At 34.0% G+C, this 21919-nt stretch overlaps 1 protein-coding gene across 30 annotated transcripts in view; it reads left to right on the top strand.

The window, feature by feature from the left end:
• Positions 1-21919, top strand: part of DTNA (dystrobrevin alpha) — a 478032-nt gene that overhangs the window by 353035 nt on the left and 103078 nt on the right. For all 30 annotated transcript variants that reach the window (XM_051970241.1, XM_051970242.1, XM_051970238.1 and 27 more), the window contains 2 exons: positions 5073-5286; positions 16828-16913. In XM_051970241.1, coding sequence (XP_051826201.1) covers positions 5073-5286; positions 16828-16913 — 300 coding nt within the window. The remainder of the gene's footprint in view (positions 1-5072; positions 5287-16827; positions 16914-21919) is intronic.

Raw genomic sequence — 21919 nt, 5'->3', positions numbered from 1 at the left:
TTAGCTTAATTTCTATTTTTTTAAATCACATTATACCTAAAATAATTCAAACTTTTAAAAACATATTTATTTTGTTTTTTAAAAGATATACATATGTATTGTTAAATATTACAATTTAAATATCTTTATTTTGAGTGATGGATTTTGTCACTGATAAAGTTTGAGATATGAGATATTACATAACATGTTGAACTTGAAATAATTTACCTCCTACTGACTTCACAAATAACTGCTTTAATTCAATTTGAAAAATGAAATAACCATATTACATAGTTCAGTTGTGTAATATGACCTCAAGATCAACATAAATAAATATATGTGTATATATATGTATGTGCCAATGACTGTTGACCCTCTATTGCCTGAGAATCATGTAAGTCAATTATGCTACTTCCTCAAGGCTCTTTGGTAAAGAAAACAAGTCTCTCTTTTCTGTGTTCCCTCAATTTTAAGGTTTTATTATGCCCCGTTTCCATTTATCTAGCATTTATTAAGGAATATGTGCTTTAAATGCATAGTAAGAATATATTTTTAAACAATTGTCTCCTACTCCCACATGAGAAAGAGGGAGAAAGAGAGCATAATCCCTCTTTATATCATCTCTTTTCCTATGGAGGGAAAGGGGATTAAGTTCAGTTTACAGTTTCCTATATAACCTGGTCCCTCTAAGTTCCAAATCTAAACTTCCTCCACCTTGAACAAGGGCACTTGACATGGTATCCTGCCTTTAGGTTTACTATAGCCCAAGTTCTGGGATGAGGGTGGATGAGTGGAAATCATCTTCATCACATGATACAAACCAAAAGCCCTTCTCAGGACTGGAGAGCCTAAAGTTAGAGCAAAGAAACGAGTCATTCTCCACACCTGACATGGTGTCTAATTTCTGATAAACAGGTGTCCTTCACCCTAATGGACACTGCCAGAAACAAGAGAGAGAAAAACTGTACTCTGGGCTCCAATGGCTCATTCTCTCCTCCAGGATCAAGTATAAAATTCCTTGGTTTTTAAAGCCTTTCAAAACCTAGACCCCTACCTTTCTACTAAGCTTACCACATTACAGCTCCACTACCCTGACATTATATACTCTTTATTCAGGGACACTGATCTCTTTGTTGTTCCTTGAACAAGACATTCCATTTCCTGATTGTGAGCATTTTCACAACCTGACCCCATGACTAGAGTTTTTTTACTCCCTCATCTCTGCCTACTGGTTTCCCAGGCTCCTTCAAGTCCCAGCCAAATTTTCCTTTTCTACAAGAAGCTGTTCCTGATTCCTTCCAGCCTAGTACCTTCCCTTCTTATTGATTATCTTTAATTTATCCTGCATATAGCTTGTTTTCCATAGTTTTTTACATGTTGCCACCTCCATTAAAAAGAGAATTCTTAGAGAAGAGAAATTATCTTTTTTTGCCTTTCTTTGTATTCCCAATACAGCATAGAACCTAGAATATAGTAGGAGCTTAATAAATACTTATTAATTTTCTGCACTAAGACTTTTTGAGCATCATGGGCAATACGCAAGTACAGTCATACCTCTACATTGTAACTCTCCCTATCATGGTTTCAATATATTGTAAGTCAGCATAAGAAATTAAATGAAATTTGGGGGGGGATTTTGTGGAAACAACAGACAACACATGAAGACTACCAGATGACACAGAAAAGGCTTAGAAACTCAGAAATGCATATTATATATATAATACTATAATATTAACATATTTTACCTTTTAATACCATAATAATTCAGAATTATTCTTGGGTATGAAGGGGTTAACTGTATACATTAAAAGAATGTTAAGTACAAAATCAAGTAATATACAAGATTATCTCTGAGCTGTGGAGAATATAAATTAATAAGAATGTAGAAAGGAATTTGTTTTTTACCCCCAGTAGAGTAGAGGGGAGAACAGACAGAAAATATATTTCTGTTCCTTAAAATAAATAATAGTTAATGGAAAGCTAATATAATTTGCCTTAGAAATTATTCTAGCTGGAGCAGTGAATAGAACACTGTCCCTGAAGTCAGGAGGACCTGAATTCAAATGTGGTCTCAGACACTTAACATTCACTAGCTGTGTGACCCTATGCAAGTGCCTTCCAAAAAGGAAAAAGAAAAGAAATTATTCCAGCTTTTCCAGGTTCTCAGAGACAAAAGTTATCATCACAATAGAGCTTGAACATCTTACGTGCACAAGAGAATGATTATTTCCTTTGGCCAACTATAACTTTCAAAGATAAAATGGTTAAGATATGTATCCAGAGAAAGGATAACATAATATTTTCACCATTTTTATTGTTGTCTGCTTGAATTTTTTCTTTCTCGTTTTTTTTTCTTTTTCATTTGATTTTTCTTGGTCAGCATGATAATTGTGGAAATCTGTATAGAAAAATTGCCCCCTGCCACAAAAAAAAGAAAACCAAAAATACCTTATTCTATCATCTCACTTTTGTTCCCAAAATTGATTGCTTCTTCAAATAAAAGCCAAAATCTACCCAAACATGTAGGCCAACTACTTTATCTTAGAAATAACCACAAGTCATAAGCACTTTTTCAGGAATCGTATTTTGTCTACATGATAAGTCGTTAATAGTCAAGGAACTTTCAATATATTATTCTCTGCTTCCATGGTCCTAGCTATACTCTAAGATTATTGTGAGTTAGTAGAAGTTCCACTCAATAACTGACCTCACAGTAAGTTCATTGAATTATCAGTAAACTTCCTTGAACAACTCCCATTTTAAAAAAATTCTCATAAATATGTTTACTAATTTAGGTATTGGATACATAAGGCCACAATTTGAAGATAGCTAAATTGAATTAATTAGATGATAAATCCAAGAGAAAAAATATAACATGAATCTTTTGCTGGACCTGGAGTCAGGAACAACAAAGTCAAACACTAGCTTGTGACCTTTGACAGGTTATTTTACCTGCTTTGAGGCTCAGATAATTTAATCTGTTAAATGTATTCACAATAGAATGGCATGGTAGATTGAGGATTAACGTCAGAGTCAATAAGAGGGAGTCTATACCATGACCTTCAATCCTTCAGCTTCTCTTGCATTTTTCTCCCAAACTATCACAGTTTCCCTAGCTACATTCTCCTCATTTCCTCATCTTCATCTATTGATAAACCAGTTTAACTCTACACTAGCCTCTTTTCTTGAGCATTTGATCCCCATATCATATCATCAATCTTCCTCTGTCAAGTCTCGGTCTTATATCATTCCTACCATATGCTGCCTTTATTTCTACATATATAATATTGACAAACAAGTGAAAAAATATGTGTATAATAATGATATGATTAAATCACAAATCCATGCTGACTTCATTATTACAGTTTATGTTATACAACATCAATCAGGCCTTCAATGCTGCAAGATAATCCTTCTACACTTCCCTAATAAACTCACTGTGCCATTCATCCCAACATATTTTCCAAATCTGTCATCCCCCTCAAATTTCTCATAGCATTTATCTCCCCTCACCCTCTCAGTTGAGAACCTTATCTCATATTTTACTGAAAAAATTAAAATCATTTACCAAAAGCTCTGTCTTTTCTCTTCCTCATCTCATATCATCCATATTGCTCTGTTACTATCTTCTTCAGCCATGTCTCATATGAAGAGGTGACCCTTCTCCTTACCAATACAGACCCCTCTACATGCACAAGTGATCTCATTTCATTCCATTTTCTCCAGAAATTTACCCCTTTGGTCAACCTTATTCCTTATTTTCAGTCTCTTCCTATCTATCGACTGCCTCCCTACTGCTGACAAACATGCCCATGTCTCCCCCACTCTCAAAAAAATCCTCACTTGATCCATCTATTTCTTCTAGCTATTGTCCCACTTTGCTCCTTTCCTTTGTGGTTAAATTTTTTGAGAAGACCATTTGCAATAGAAGACTTAACTTCCTTTCTTTTCACTTTCCCCTTAACTCTACACTCTGACTTCTCACCTCATCATTCCACTGAAACTATTCTCTTGACAGTGACTAATAAGCTCTTAACTGCCGAATCTAATGATCTTTTCTTAATCATCATCCTTCTTGACTTCTCTATAGCTTTGCACATGGTCAATTGCCCTCTTCTCCAAATAGAGTCATGTTCAGTTCTTCATGACCCTATTTGGAGTCTTCTTGGAAGAGATGCTGGAGTTACTTTCCTTCTCTAGCTCATTTTACAGATGAGAAACTGAGGCAAAGAGGGTTAAGTTATTTGCCCAGGGTCACATACAAGCTAGTAAGTATCTGGTCAGATTTGAACTCAGAAAGAAAAGTTTTCCTGACTCCAGACATAGTACTTTATCCAATGTGCCACCTACATGTCCTTCTGTTGACTATCTCCAACTTATCCTATATATGATTTGTTTTCCATAATTTTTTGCCTGTTGTCTTCTCCAACAAACTGGGAGCTCTTTTAGGCTAGAGACTGTCTTTTGCCTTTTTTAGTATCCTCAGCCCTTAGCACAGTTCCTAGCACATATAAATGTTTATTGTTTTACTAATCCAAGAGGATTCCCCAGATTAAAAATCCCTGTTTTAGATATAAAATGAATCTTTATATTGGCTGGACTGATATATATGTTTATTTATTTATTTATACATACATATATGTATATATAAAATAAATTAAAGATAATTAACAGAATAATTAATTGTAGAATTAATGAGGATCAAGCAAGAAGAGAACTTAAAAGTTATCTGATCTCAACTTCATAACCTATGTAAGAATCACCTCAAAATATGCTGAAAAAGTGTTCATTTAGCCCTAACTTAAGAACTTCCAATGATGAGAAGTTTTCCCTCTTAGGAGATATCCCATTCCATCTAGATATCACCAATTATCAGACATGCCATTAGCCCTTAGAAGAAAGGCATAAGAGTGAAAATATTAGAACTAAAGAGAGAAAAAACATATCCTGTATACTTAACAGGATGCTTGGAATAATACTATGTAAGGACTTGATCCCCAAAAAACCTACTGCAGTTGGAAAACTTAGTAAATATTTTCTTAAAAATTGATTTTTTTTCATGAATTTGTTGAATCTCCTTTGATTTTGTACAGTACATCTGGTGGACATTTGGAATGTCATAGAAGCCCTGAGGGAAAATGCCCTGAACAACCTGGACCCAAATATAGAACTAAATGTAGCTCGCCTGGAGGCTGTGCTTTCAACCATTTTTTACCAGCTCAACAAAAGGATGCCAACCACTCACCAGATCCATGTGGAACAGTCTATCAGCTTACTGCTCAACTTCCTGCTTGCAGCCTTTGATCCGTAAGTTCCCTCACCAAAGAACTTTAAGTTTTCTCTTACTATTCAATCTTTTCCCACATGTCAGCTTTGTGCCCAAAGTAACAGACTAAAAAAATAACATATCTTTCTTTTTTCCTGCCTAAACTGATGCCAATTATAAAACTAGTAACATCTGATAGTTATATCATAGTTACAGATCAATCATTATATGTTGTTTTATTTAATTCTATCAACCCTGTGAAGGATTGATCCCCATTTTTAAGATGAGAAAATTGAGGCTTAAAGAGTTTTAATGAGATAAATAATGTCATATGTTCCTTTGATTAAAAGTACTAATAGGTATAATGTAGAGACACATAAATGTAAATTTTCACATTTGGTTCTCTTCCATTTTACCACATTATCAAAGAAGTTTAGAGATACTTAAGAACAAAAGACAAAAATACCTGTTGAAATAAGGAAGTAAAATACCAACTATGAAAAATTAATAATTTTATTTCATATAATAACCTTTAGCTCCTAGCATTTTACCTAGATGTTTTAGGTAAATGGTCAAAGAAATTTTGATGTCATTAATATGAGTAATTTCTAATGTGGGGATTCACAAAAGTCTATATAGATCTAAGATGTCAAACACACAATCCCTAAGCACTATGTCCCACAACACTCCTAGTGCAGAAAACTATATACCAGATTAAAATGTAACTGGGAAATATTTCACAAAATAAAAAAGAATACAATAGAACATAGATAATATTAATTGTGATTTTTTGAGTCAATATGGAGCCACAAGGATCCTTGTGTGTGGTTTAGTGGTTCCTTTTCTATTTCAATTTGTATGATCATCATTAATTTAAATAAATTATAGCTCAGCAACAGCTCCATAGATAAATCCTATTTTTGAGATTTTTGAGATATATAGAAGTTGGATAACTTATCCAGGGTCACACAATTTCAGAGACAAGATTTGAACTGAAGCCTTCGAATCCAGCCTTCCATTGACTATACTACCCTACTCTCTAGACTAGAGACTATATAACATGCAAAAATATTATGTGACTGCCTGCTTGAATGTAGGTTAATGAAGCACAATAATTTTCCTATTAATAAATTAACTTTCCTATCTGCAAATTCTCAGGTATAAAGACTGGGGGAGGTGGTCTAAAATAATGAAAAATACTCAGGAATACATGGAAAAAAGAGGGAAGGATTTTTGGTGACCTTGGTGATGGTGACCATGACATGTTAAAATTACATATAATGATTGGTTTCACTTACTATCTGTGAAACTGGTTTCCTTCATTTATGCTCATACTTAATAGACTCACAGAATTTGAGAGCTGAGGAAAACACTAGTGATCATCTAGTCAAGACCTTATTTTATAGATAAGAGCATTGAAGTCTAGAATGACAATATGCCCCAAATCACATAGAGATGATTAACAGAGAACTAGAATTCTGGTTTTCTGATCTAAACCCAGGACTGTTTACAATGTGGCACACTGTCATGACATTTAATGAAAGAAAGTGGAATACAAAGGATACCTTAAGTCCATGTGATGACCCTTAAGTTTTAAGGGGGAATCCTTCAAACAACCCCTCACCCCCTCTGTATTTCATTTGCTGCCCTGTGTGTTATTATAGAGAACCTTGGTTACAAATTTTCCACCACTTCATTTTGAGAAACCCCTAAGGTTTTGCTTGATTCAGATGTGTACCCACAACACTTAGGGGTATTGTGATCATTGCCAGAGGGGGTGTTCTGGCTTGATTTTTATTCCTTTACCCATTTACAAAAACAGCCAACTGACATCCAGCCTCATAATGCAGTAATGAGGTAATTACTGCTCAGCTAGACCAATGTATGTTACCTTCATAAATTCATATTTTGAGGAATATTTAAGTTGAAAATAGCAATTTCAAAATAAGCATTTCACCACAGCTTGAGAGTCTCCTTGCTTGGTACTGTGTACCCTTCATAACAAGATCTACTGGTATAATTTAGTCTCCATGGTAACAGAGTGGTGGGGCAGGGAGAGAAGGCGGTTGAGTTGTTGCACATGACAAGGCAGAAGAATGGAGCCAAACCATGGTATTGCTATAGCAGCCTTCCATTCCTGTCTTCTTCACAGCAGTAGCCCAGCATCCTTGGGTTACACCACCACTGGCTCCAGGGTGCTTATTTTGATTTTGGTTTGTTTAGTAAAGTGATGCAATAGAGAATGAAAAATGTAAATTTGTGCTCAAACCTGAATTCATGCCACGATGACAGTTGTCTGGAGTAAAATGGAAATCCCCAACCATGCTAAGAGTAAGTGGTAACTACTACACAAATGTGGGCAATAGACAATGAAATAGAATGTCTCTGTGTGTGTGTGTTTAGAACATAGTACCCTTGGGGTAGGCAATGGAAGACACAGGGATAGAACCAGCCACCTTATTGAACAAACATTTATTTACATGTTTTCTGAAAAGTAAGAACTATGGAGTTCATTTAAATAATATTAAAGATAATGAAGAAAATGAAATTTATGCAACATCTCTAGGTGGAAAGCAGTTCAAACACACATGTACACACACACACACACACACACACACACACACACACAGAATGTTATTTCCTTATCTTTTCTTCTCCTATTATAAAATACCAAGTTAACTTTCTCTTAATAGACCTTTCTAGTCTCCTGCAACATTAGGAACCAATTGGACCTGACAATGACTTGGATTGAGGAGGACAAAGTACTATGAGAGGAGGTAGCCTGTGAGAATGAGAAGATAAGAAATATGCTAAGCTTCCTAAATACAGTGACTTAGAAAATGGTAGTGCATTTTCTGGGCAGCTAGCAGATATGCAGATGATACCACTCTATTGCAGAAAGTGAAGAGGAATTAAAAAGCCTCTTGATGAAGGTGAAAGAGGAGAGTATAAAAGCTGGCCTGAAGAGTAACATCAAAAAATAATAATAATAAAGTCCTGTCAACTGATTCCATCATTTCCTGGAAAATAGAGGAGAAAGAAATGGAAGCAGTATAAAATTTTATATTTTTGTGTTTAAAGATAGATCACTATAGATGGTGACTGCTACCATCAAATTAAAAGATGCTTGCTTCTTAGAAGGAAAGCTATGACAAACTGGACAGCATACTAAAAAGCAGAGACATCATCACCTTGCTGACAAAAGTCTGTATAGTCAAAGTTATGGTTTTTCCAGTATTAAATATATGGCTATGGGAGTTGGACTACAAGAAAAGCTGAGGGTCACAGAATCAACATGTTCAAACTGTGGTGCTGGAGACCTTTGAGAATCCCTCAGACAGTAAGAAGATCAAATCGGTCAATAAAATTAATTCCGACTATTGATTGGAAGGTCAAATATTGAAGATAAAGCTTCAATATTTGGGCCATTTAATGAGAAGACAGAACTCATTGGAAAAGACCCTGATGTTGAAAAGATTGAAGACAAAAAGAGAAGAGGATGGCAGAAGTGATATGGATGGATAGAATCATGGAAACAATGAACATGAACTTGGGAAGACTTTTAGATACAGTGAAGGATACAAAGACCTGCATGCTACAGTCCATGGGGTCACAAAGAGTCAGATGTCAGAATGACTGAACAGCAACAAAGTGCCATTAATTGAAACAGGATAGTCAAGGGAAAACATTGATTTTGGGTTTAGAAGGTATTTCTGATCTTGGAAAAAACAAATACTTGTGGTTGGAGACAGACATTTCAATGTTGGAGATCTTGAGGATAGAAATATTCTGAATGATGATCAGTCATAGTATGGCCTTCCTACTGGGTAAAGTAGTGATGGAGCAGAGAGTAGACCTGAAAAAGACCTTAGATGCCATTTAATTCAATCTTTTTATTTTATAAATGAGGATCTGTGACTCAGTAACATTAAATGAGTCACCCAGGATATCATAGCAACCTGATTATAGATGCTTTGACTCCAGAGTTAGCTTATTCTCTACTGTACCATAGTCTCTCTTCACTTGTGTTGAGATGTGAGATAATTTGTCTGAAGGGTCACCAATATGTTAAAATCCTTGGATCTCTGATGAAAGATAAAAATCCTGTGAGCTAAACACTGAAGTCTTTAAGGAAAATGGAAAACCTCATGGAATTCAGCAGTAATAAAACTAAGAAGAAAAATAAGGGCAAAATGGAAATCCTTATAGCTTTAAACTGCCAAGGAAAAAAGCATGACTCTTTTAGGAGTATGATCAAGTCCAAATATATATCCATGATCTTGGCTGGTTCTTTTTAAATTTATAATTATTGTATTTTTCTGAGCTATTTTAAGTAGGAAAAAATAATTTCTTGAATATACATCCCAAATTCTAATCCATTTTTTCTATTTTAGCCTTGGTGAACTGAATTAGAGAGGTATATTTGTGTTGAACTAAAGTGATTTTTAATTTGTTGTGTTAGAGTTAATTTAACAAGGGCTGAAATTTCAAATACATGAGCCTTATAAATGCTACTGTAGAGAATATAAAGTACCACTTCAGTTCCCACTTGTTTTAGCTCTTGCTTCTTGAGGAGGCATTTATACAGATATTCCCTACTATGGGATCCTCAGTTATGATGAAAGATACCTTAATATTTTTTCTCTAAATGAGTAAAGATGAGAGAACCCAGGTACTTTGACCCAAACCCTTCTGCCTTTCCAATTTAAAAAGTCTCTGATGTACTTGCAGAACCAAGATGTACTGCAGAGCATATAATGGTTTCTATGTGTGCCTATGAAAGTTACTATCCTAGCAGTACATTATCTGTATGGAGTTCTCCTGAGAAACCTTTGTCTGCTCACTTTTGTGAATTTGTGTGGATGTCTGAAATCAAAGGAGAAAGAGACAGTATTCTACAAAGGCCAATTCTTTCCTTTTGTTATCTGTATGACTGAACCTATCAAACACCCTGTGACTACTTAGCTGATGCCTTTTCAAACTTCTCTTGAATTCTCAATATCCAGGTGGAATTCTGTCTAGTAACTGAGACTTGGCTCTGATGGATGATGCTTTGTTTGAAAGTCCTTCATGTTTCTGAGATAAAATAGTTTCACTGAAGAAGTACCTAATAATTACAGTAATAGAAGAAATCAATGGATATTTGCCTCTATCAACCATTTCACATAATTTACGATTTTGGAGAAATTTGTGTAATGTTGTACTTACAGTTGGAAAAAACCTGTATAATAAACATTTATTAAATGCTTAATATATGCCAGGTACTGTATGAAATATTTGGGTTCCAAAGAAATGCAAAAACATGATTCCCTTTTCTCAAAAGAGCTCACATTTTTACTGATCAAAAACTTGAGAAAGGAGAACATTCCAGGCATGAGTTCAGCCAGTGACAAAGGCTCAGAGTGGAGAGAAGTATCATCTGAGGAACAGCAAGATGGCCTATTTCCATTTAAAGCAATAAAAATAATAGCTAATATTTATAGTATTTACTATATAGCCAGCATTGTGTTGATCATATTACAGTTATTACCTGATTTTGATGTAATGTGATTTTGTGGTCCCCTGACCTTGGGGGCTTCTGTTCTAATGTGTCACTGGTCCTGAGTCTTTTGGCTTTGGAATCTGCCTTAAGAAACTCACACACTCAATCTAGCTAATTTTGATAGTTCCTTAGCCAGATAGATTCTGGCCTCAGGAAACTTTTACACATCAAGCCCCTGAGATATTAGTGAATAAGAACACTCCTCAAGTCATTGCTGACTGGCAATCTTGTCAGTAATAATCTAGTCAGCCAAGAACCACTCCTTCTGGAGACCACTCCTCCCTAAGCGCCGTAGAATTAGCATATCTATAATTGAAAGCTGTATAAAAATATTTCCTTTGTTTCTGTTTCTTTAGTGAATTACCTTACAACTCAGTCTACTTTGTAATAGCGTACCATTACTTTTAATAAAACTTTGCCCCTTGACTAAAAGATGGGTTCAAGCTTGAAAATTCTTATGACACCTGGGGACATTAGTCGGGTACTTTTGGAGCTTCCCCTCCCTTCTCAACCTCAACAATTTGATCCTTACAACAACCCTGGGAGGTAGATTCTATGATATTGTCCCCATTTTGCAGATGAGGAGTTGAGGTAAATAATGGGTGAGAGTCTTCCCCAAGATTACATGACTACTAAACATCTAAGGATCTTAGGTTTTCCTGTCTCCAAGCCCAGCACTTCATCCACCATGCCACTTAAACTGCCCTTGGTACATAGAGACAAATGCAGGATTTAAAAAAAAGAACAAGAAAAACAGGAAAGAGAGGAAGGTCATAAAGGGCTTTAAAATCCAAATAGAGGATTTTCTATTTGATCCTGATGATAAATAGGGATTCAGAGGAATTTAATGAGAATATCATGTTCAAATCTGTGCTTAAAGATAATGACTTTGATAGCTGAGTGAAGGAAGGACTGGGACTGGGGAAGAGATTTGACATTGGGAGAGCAGTCAGCAGGCTGTTGCAATAGTTTAGGCAAAAAATAAGGATTTGCAACAGGGTGGAAGCTATGTGAAGTGGGGAGAACAGGATGCTAAGAGGAAGTGTGAAAGTAAAAAGACTTGGCTACAGATTGAATATGGACAGTAAGTGTAAGTAAAGAGTAAAGGATAGCACTAGATTTTGACTCTAAGTTCATAGGGAAGATGATGGTACTTTCTGTAATTATAACTAAGCTTAAGAGAGGGGAGGATTTGGGCAAAAGGTAATGAGTTCTGTTTTGAACATGTTTCATTTAGGATATTTATAGTATGTACAATTTGAAATAACTAGTGAGTAATTGGTGATATGAAATTGGAGGGAAGGAAAAAGGTTAGAACCAGAAATTAGAAACATCTTCTAATTGAATAAGTACTCATTGAATAAATACTTCAAAAGATCCATAAAATAATTCAAAGATATAAATGGTTTTTAAGCAATTATATTGTAAAATTTCTAGAATAAGCAGATAAAAGTGTTAAAATTACATAAAACATTTCGAAAAAACTTCTTTCAAGAGAATGTACACATTTTGGCTGTTTTGAATGTTTTCTTGTAATAGCCTCATTCTCATAAATACTTAAAGCTCTGTGATTCTCATAAAAGAGATGACAGCTTGTATAATTTAGTTTTTATTTTTTATTTCACAAACTAAAAAAGCAAAATGAGGACTGGATATAGAATAACAACACAGGAACCAGAATAGGCAGAAGTCTCAATATCATTATCCTGGATGCTTTAGGCTTAATAATTGTATTTTTTGTTCAGGCATTTTCAGTCTTTTCCCACTCTTTTTGACTCAATGTGAGGTTTTCTTAGCAGAGACTGACGTGGTTTGACATTAACTTTTCCAGTTCATTTTACGTATTAGGAAATTGAGGCAAACAAAGTTATGTAACTTATCCAGAGTCACAGAACTAAGTATCAGAGGTCAGATTTGAACTCAGGAAGATAAGTGAGTCTTCCCAACTCCAGGCCTGGTATTCTATTCACTGTCCCGGTATAGTGTATGATGATTGACTGATTATTTGAAGTCATTGGAGATATTTAGCTTGGATTTAAAAATATATATATATATATATACTTAGCATATATAAATGTGTGTGTATGTATGTATATATGACAGTTGTATTAAAATATTTGAAGTATTATCAAATAGAAAGGGGAATAGTTTTGTTATATTTGCTCCTAAATCAAAGAATTGGGACTAATGAATGACAGTTATAGGGAGACAGAACATAAAGGGAAACCAACTAAGAATTAAATGGGAATGGCTTGCCTTGATAGAAAGTGAGTTTTCTGTTACTAGAAATCTTCAAGCAGTGAGTGATCTCTTTATTAGTGGTGTTGTGGAAGAGGCTCTCCTATAATTCTTATAATGATTAGGATAAGTGATCTCTTGGGCCTTCCTAACTCTAAGAAGCTACTGATGATGTTTGGGCCTTCCTAACTCTAAGAAGTTACTGATGATGATGATGATGATGATGATGATGATGATGATGATGATGATGATGAAGGAGGAGGAGGAGGAAGAAGAGAAAGATTGAAAGAATATCCAGATGCTATTCTCAATATATTATTATTATAAGTAAAATATCTTTGAACCTAGAGATAAAAGGAACATGATCAGCCTTTCCCACAATCTGAACCAAAAAATATTAGTTATAATCTACTTCCTTAGAAATATTAATCATTTATTCAATCAATGGATATTTAATGACTTCTTAATTAGATATAAATCATTTATTTGTATACTTCCTGAGTCTAGAAATTTTGTGATTGTTTAGTCTTTATCATTTCTTTTCTTTCTTTGTCTTTATAACAGGACAAAGAAATAATGAATCACTTTATATATTACAATTTAATATTATCTTTGAGATTATCATAATGGAGTTCTAGGGACTACTGAAACACCTAAATGGAAATAACACAGTGATACAAAATGATAAAAGACTGGGCCTTGAAAATGATGGGGATTATAAAAGGAGATGAAGAGGCATTGCATTGTAGACTTGGGGGACAGCCAGCATAAAGTTTCACACAGGAAATGGTGTGTTGCTTTTGAGAAACATTAAGAAGGCCAGTTTGACTGAACTATTACATGTACAAAGAGAAGTAATATGTAGTAGGCCTGGAAAGGTAGGTTGGGGCCAGGTTGCAAAGGAGAGTAAATCTTCCTATCTCACCTAAGTTGAAAATGCAAAGGTCACTCATAGGTTGATCTCAATCTTGATCTTTATGGAAGCTTTTTATCATCTACATTTTTCCAATCTGGGCAGGTTAATCTAGAAACCTGCTGGTAAATGTCTAACAATGTCCAGATCTCTGAAAAATATGTATATATGACACACTTTTAAGTTTAATCAGCATTATTAACATTTTCTCCATCACTTTATTAAGTCTAGACAAGCAACAAAACAATAAATCAATCCATGATTTATAGTGTTTGCCAATTTTCAAGATGTGAATGCTCACCCCAAAACTTCAACAATTGCTTCTTGGGAGTTGATTTAAAGTGGTTTCAGCACACCTTTGGATTTCCCCCTTCTTAGACAACTTTATAGCCTTCCCATTCCTTAGGTCTAAAATATTACTGTCAGACATAATACAGATATTGGATAAACTTTAAGCTTATACTTCAGAATTCTTTTTTTTTTATTAAAGTTTTTTATTTACAAAGCATATGGGAGTAATTTTTTCCAACATTGACCGTTGCATAACCTTTTGTTGCAAATTTTCCCCTTCTTTCCCTTATCCCCTCCCCTCCCCCATCTGGCATGTAGTCCAATACATGTTAAATATGTTGAAACACATGTTACAGTCAATATGTGTATACATATTTATACAGTTATCTGGTTGCACAAGAAAAATCAGATCAAGAAGAAAGAAAAAGAAAAACCGAGAATAAAATGCAAGCAAATAACAACAGAAAGAGTGAGAATGCTATGTTGTGTTCTACCCTCTGTTCCCATGGTTCTCTCTCTGGGTGTAGATGGTTCTCTTCATCACTGCACAAGTGGAACTGGTTTGAATCATCTCATTGTAGAAGAGAGCCACATCCATCAGAATCAGTCATCATATAGTCTTCTTGTTGCCGTGTATAATGATCTCCTGATTCTGTTTATTTCATTTAGCATCAGTTTATGTAGGTCTCTCTAAGCTTCTCTGAAATCATCCTGCGGGTCGTTTCTTACAGAACAATTGTAATGTTCTTTTTTAGTTTTCTGGTGGTCTTGGAGCAGCCTTCCTTTCAGTTCAGTAATCACCACAAGAATAACCAAGTGTTAAAGTCCAAAAGTCTTTATTGTCTCTTTCACCTGGTACACAGCTAGCTTTCTCGTGGCCTTCAGAGAGGACTTGGTTTCAGTGGAGAAAATGCAGGAGGACAGGCCATCACGGTGTCTGAGTCCAAGGGTTTATGCTTCAGCCTCCAGCCACCACAAAGGTGGACGATGGAATGAATCTGTCTCTGCCTCCTTTGGCTGAGTTTGTGTCAGCTTATATGCTCTACACTGAGAATAAACCAATCATTATATCACTAGGAAACTATTATTTGTTGTAAGATTAAATCAATCATACTGAACTATTAATCACCATGCTAAACTAGATAACCATTGTCTCATCAATTCTACTGACTAATACCTTGTAAGAATCCTTGTTTCAGAGTTGTGACCCATAACAAAGAATAGTATTCCATAGCATTCATATACCATATTTTATTCAGCCATTCTCCAATTGATGGGCATCCATTCAGTTTCCAGTTTCTTGCCACTACAAAAAGGACTGCCACAAACATTTTTGTACATGTGGGTCCCTTTCCCTCTTTTAAGATCTCTTTGGGATATAATCCCAGTAGAAACATTGCTGGGTCAAAGGATATGCATAGTTGTTTCAGAAATTTTAGTTAATAAAAATGATGAATGAGATGAAAACAGTTATAGAGAAATTCTGAAAAAGAAATTCTCTCTTTATTAATGCAGATCAGTACCTGTTCTGCAATTTTTTAAGTTGCTTGGGACACCAAGAGGTCAATTTAACTTACCCAGGATCACAGGGTAACGAGAATAAATGAGCAATAAGACTTGAACCCCAATTGTCATTACTCTGATGCTAGCTTTCTATCCAGTGTACTAGCCTGTCATATATACATATGTATGTATACACACACACACACACACACACACACACACACACAAATAAATTAATGTGTAAAGCAGACATTTCGATCATTTTTCTTCCTTAAATAATTCTTTCAATTAATCCTAATAGGGCCAATAGGAGAGAAGTGAATCCCTTAGTGTGATGGGACTTTTTGCTTACTAGAATATGAGAATAAACAGCTTGATCCAGGGGTTAGAGAATCCTTGGATCCAACTATTAATTTTTTTTATATTTGTAAGAAGTCCATAATAGAATATTTTATGAAGGACAAAATAGGCTAACTGCCTGAATCCATAAAGATTGGTGCAAGTGTGTTTGTGTGTTTTATTTGGGTAGAAAGTGAAGGATCAAATATAGCATTATTGTTTCTTCTTTAGAAGAAATATTTTGACAGAGAAATATTTTACGGTAACAATGGCTCCTTTGTGGATGAAAAAAAAAATGGTTGGAAAAAGAATATTTGAGGGGAAAGAGACAAGAGTCCAGAATTTCTTCATTTTCAAAAGTGAGGCATTGTCAGAGTGGAAGGATGCATCTGAAACTTTCTAAATAAAAAGTAACAGAGGGTATAGTATTGAGATACACAAAAGTTTAAATTTGTTATATTATTTCAGTTCATTCTGTACAAATTGCTCCTCTAATATTCTAAGCAAGCATGTGTTATAGAGATTCCAGAAGATCATTCTCTTTCTTCACAATGGAAAAAATGAATTAGCTCATGGAAACATGCATTAAATTGCATATAAAACTTTCACAAAAATATATCCTCTCAGAATGCATGATGAGTGTTCTTATATTGTTTACAGGAGACTAGGTCCTTTTAATTCTATGAAATGGAATATATTAAGACAAACTACTGAAATTGCTTCAAATAACATCACTTTTTTATTGTTATTTAATAGGGAAGGCCATGGTAAAATTTCAGTATTTGCTGTCAAAATGGCCTTAGCCACCCTATGTGGAGGAAAGATCATGGACAAATTAAGATGTAAGTCATTTCTTGTATACTTCTTTTCCTAACCAAGGTATAAATCTCCTCACAAATCTTTCCTCTTTCTCTTTCCTGTAACAGCCTAACTTTTTCACATCATTATTCTTTCTAATCCAATCAAAGCTGTTGTTTTTAAGAATTTATAATTTACATTTTTTAAATGCTTGCTTTTCCCTTAAAGTGGTAGAAAATTCACCCTTCTAAGTTTTTAGATGCTGGTCTTTGAAACTGTTCACAGTAAGTAATTATATGCAAACATAAATGCTAAACTGGATTTATTGTTATGGTTTGCTTTTAGTTAAATTCAAATGAGAGATTGCTTTTAATATTAAACATGCATTTCTTCAAATCTATTGACTTGTTTGAAATTATCTGAATTATGATATAGCCTTTTGCTTACAATGATAAAAACCTGAAGACCAAACCATAATTCCCTACTATGATAGATTGATTATCTTCCTGAAATTTCAGTAAACAAGCAGTAGAAATAATCCTACTATAATGCTTAATTTCCTTGCCTCATATTTAATGGAAACCAAATAGGTAGAACTTTTTCAAAGACATGGGCACAGAAATTATTTGGACCATTAATTCTCCACTCCAGAAATAATGATATAAAGCTTCCTTTTTTAACATAAGAAACACATGATAGTTGTATTTTTAGTATTTATTGATAATAAACATGCAATGATGATAAAAGCTAGTATAAATTAAATAACAAACTTGTATTTTATTAATCATAAAGGCATCTATACATAAAATACTAATGCATATGTAACATTCCAAAGGCAAGTTAAACATATATGTGCCAGACATATTCACTTGACAGAAGGTATCTTTATCATGCTGAATTGCACTGAATTTATTGTTGAAGCTAAATAAAATAAAAAGATCATATATCATATTCATATGGATTTATGAACCCCTTGTAATAACTTCCTAATCCCTAGGATCCTGAAGTCTGCATTTGCAAGGTGAAAAATAAGCTGAAATGGACAAAAGGTTGGAAAAAACTGGCTATTGAAACCTCCTATCTCCAAATATATTTTTGTCACTCTCATCCCTTAGTTTCCATTGAAAAAAAAACTTTTATTAGCATCAATTCATAAAATATTTTTATATATATATATATATATGTATGTAGATATATATTTTTTAAAAGACACCTTTGTATTTCAATCTCAGTTGCTTGTTCATCAGTTTCAGGCATTCAACCATTGTGGGTTGATAAAATGACTTAGAGGGAAAAGAGGCATAAAACAGAAAAAAAACAGTTTGTGAAATGCTTCAAATTATCCTGTTATTTGCCCAAATAGAGAATAATCAGGGCCTGCTCACAGCTTTCTCACTGGTCCAGTACAAATGATTGGAAGGGAAAACAAAGATGTTAAGCTCAAAAGCACTATGAGAGCCCAGAATACCTACATTTCCAAAATGGCTCACTTTTTTTTTTCCTATTTAGGAACAAGTATAAATTCATGAACTACAGAAAAGCCTTTATATCCTCTTAGGATGTTCAGTTTTGATTTTAGAGTTAGATTAGAGAAACTGAGGAAAGTACTCTAATACAATTCCAAATAAGTTTAAATGGCAGCATTCGTTGTTACAGCTATAACTAAGATGGGATGACTAGGCCTTTGGCCCAATTTACTGAGGTTTAAAGGGTATTTCCTGTACTTCCAGTCCTTTGACAGCCTGAAGTAGTTGAACAACTCAATTTGGAAGATAATAAGGATAATTTATCAAAACGGGAAACTATGAGATGACACTGTTCCTTATCCCTTGGCAATTACACCCTACCCAAGTTTCTTGCTACCCTACCTTTCTGGTTTGGTTTTCCAAGAAATTATCTTATAATATCTCTGCGCCATAAGGTTATCATTTCAGGGCATATATATTACCACTTGTCCCTGATACATTTTTGTGACATTTCCCCAGGGTACAAAAATGGCCATTTATAGCTCTAGCTGCTAGTTATTTAAGGAAATGCCTCACTATTAATCTAGAAGAATTTCCTTTAGGTCAGGTCTTGGCAAAATAAATTTAAATGCGTTAAGAATAGTAAGAGGATGGTTTTTTCTTGCAAATATGGAAATATGTTTAAAAGAATTGCATATACTTAACCTGTATCAGATTGTTTGCTGTCATGGGGAAGAAGGTAAGGAGGGAGGGGGAAAATTTTGGAACACAAAGCCTTATAAAAATGAATATTGAAAACTATCTTTACATGTATTTGGAAAAATAAAACACTATTAAATTGGGGGGGGGAGAATAAAACAAAACTGCTGAAAATAAAATTTAAAAAAATAAAATAATAGTCAGAGGAGGAAGCTTTAATTATACGACTTCTCCCCAAAACCTATACTTCACATGTTATAAGTAATCCTTTATTCTCTTTGTATATATCATATATATTAGAGAATATCTAAACAATTTTTAGTGAAATTTATGAATGAGCATAATTTATATTTTGCAAAAAAAAATTTTGCTCTAAAACAGATGATTGTCAGTGTTTGCCTTGGCTCATAATGAAATATGATTCATAGGATCCTAGATTTATAGCTAAAATAGCCTTTAGAACTCAACTAATACACTTCATTTTACAAATGAGAAAACTGAGGCCACAGAATGGTCACACAACAATTAAATAATAGACAAGATTTGAATCCATGGCCCTTTGACTCCAGAGCCACTGCTCTTTTTATTGTACCAGGACTACTACCTGAATAGGAACAGAGTTAACAAAGAAATTGCTGTGATTAAAAAAACAGTGGCCCAACTATTAACACTTTTTTTAGTCCTTGCCAAAGAAGCCCAAAAGATAGCAACTCACTTGCTTTAGAAAGGCAACAGCTCAATGAAAATATCAGGATATCATCTAGTGATCAATTAGAGTCACTGTTCTTTGACAGAAAGAATGAAGTAAATGGTGTGAGTGCCATCTAGTCACCAAATTGAGTAACTGCCCTGACTGATGTCAAGACCAGAGAATGAATAAAGCTCACATACCAGATTGTTTATCCCTTAGCAGTATGACAAAATATAGCAGCAGCCTGTCACAATCCCCTCCTTCAAATATGTAGGTTCCAACTTCCTACTGTGTAAGGGTAGCCTCAGAACAGTTCTGATTCAAGAAACAAGTCATCTGTTCATTTCTAATAAAGTTGTTTAAGAGGAAAATCAAGTTACATAGTCATTTCTATCTTTTTTTTTCCTCTCTACCCCTTGTTTCACTCTACTGTCAGCCCTAATAATCTCAACCCTTAATACTTAGTTTACTTTTTTTATACATTATTACATATATCAGTAGTAATATTGCTCATTTAGAAGTTTCAAAAAGGCAATTGAACTTTGACAGAATGACTGAGAAAATAAAATTTCATTTCTTCTCATTTTCCAACATTTTCATTTTGGACATTTCTAGAAGAATTATTAAATTAAACATTTATATGTGGCCAGTACTTTACTTATTATGGAAAAGTCTGCTGGGGGGGGAAATTTACAAAATTTACATACTTAATACTAACCTGAATATGATCAAGAATCAAAATATAGGGGAGATAATAATTATTCAGATGATCTTAATAGTATTTTTATTTTTCCAAATATATGTAAAGACAGTTCTCAATATGTATTTTCATTAGATTTTATGCTCAAAATTTTTCTCTGTTCCTAGGACACCAAGCGATCTGATAAAGATTAAACATGTACAATTTTCCATATTTACCATGTTGTCAAGAAAAATCAGATCAAAGGGAAAAAACCATGAAAAAGAAAAAACAAACAAATGATCAAAAAAAGTGAAAATACTATGTTTCAATCCTCATTCAGTCTCCATAGTTCTCTCTCTGGATGTGGATGGCATTTTCCATCCCAAATCTATTGGAATTGTGGTTGAATCACTACATTGCTGGGAAGAGCCATGTCCATCACAGTTGACCATCACATAATCTTCCTATTAGTATATATAATGTTCTTCTAGTTCTGCTCACTTCACTCAGCAAGAGTTCATGGAAGTCTTTCCAGGTTTTTCTAAAATCAGCCTGCTCATCAATTTTTATAGAACAATAATATTCCATTACACTCATATATCATAACTTATTCAGTCATTATCCAACTGATGAGCATCCACTCAATTTCCAATTTCTTACCACATTTTTGCACCTGTGGGTTCTTTCTCCTCTTTTATGATCTCTTTGGGATACAGACCAAGTAGTTTTATAACTCTCTGGGTATAGTTCCAAATTGCTCTCCAAAATGGTTGGATCATCTCACAATTTCACCAGCAATATATTAATGTCCCAATATCCTCACATACCCTCCAACATAAATCAATTAGATGATATTTTAAGAGCTTTTTTAAAAAACTCATTTTTCAATCTGATTTGAATTATATAGAGAATTGCTGTTGACAATATCCCTTTCTCTATAAATCCATGCTTTTATGTTGCTTGGTTGAATTTACCAACATAGCAAATATTAACTTGTGAGTTAAGATGATTCTGAGGTTTTTAAAATTCATTTTCCATTTTATTTTATTTTTAAATAACAAGCATTCATTTATTTTCCCTCCTACATTCCTATTTTAAAAGAAGAATAATATAATCCTTGTAACAAATATACAGTCAAGCAATTTCTACCTTCTCCATATCCACCATATCCATATCTATGTACATTTTATTCTATATATTGAACTTATCACTTTTCTGTCCAGAAATAGGTAGCATAATTTACTACCAGTGTTCTAAGTTCATGGTTGGTTTATTGCATTGATCAGAGTGAATATACTTTTCTATATTTAGTCTATTCAAGAGTGCCCAGCTTCTTTAATATAGCCCCAAAACCTAACCATTTTTAAAAACTAAAAAATAGCCCAGAAATCAGAAGAGAAAAATAGTTAATATAAGCAAATGCAATTAGGGACTGCATTGAGACATTTAATAGATATTACCTAACCTTTTCCATTGGATTTCATAGGCATCTATATTAGGGCATACTATTGA

Source organism: Antechinus flavipes, chromosome 1, assembly GCF_016432865.1.
Source record: "Antechinus flavipes isolate AdamAnt ecotype Samford, QLD, Australia chromosome 1, AdamAnt_v2, whole genome shotgun sequence".
Classification (NCBI taxonomy): domain Eukaryota; kingdom Metazoa; phylum Chordata; class Mammalia; order Dasyuromorphia; family Dasyuridae; genus Antechinus; species Antechinus flavipes.
The sequence above is the reverse complement of the archived record's forward strand: the minus strand, read 5'-3'. Positions and strand labels throughout refer to the sequence as shown.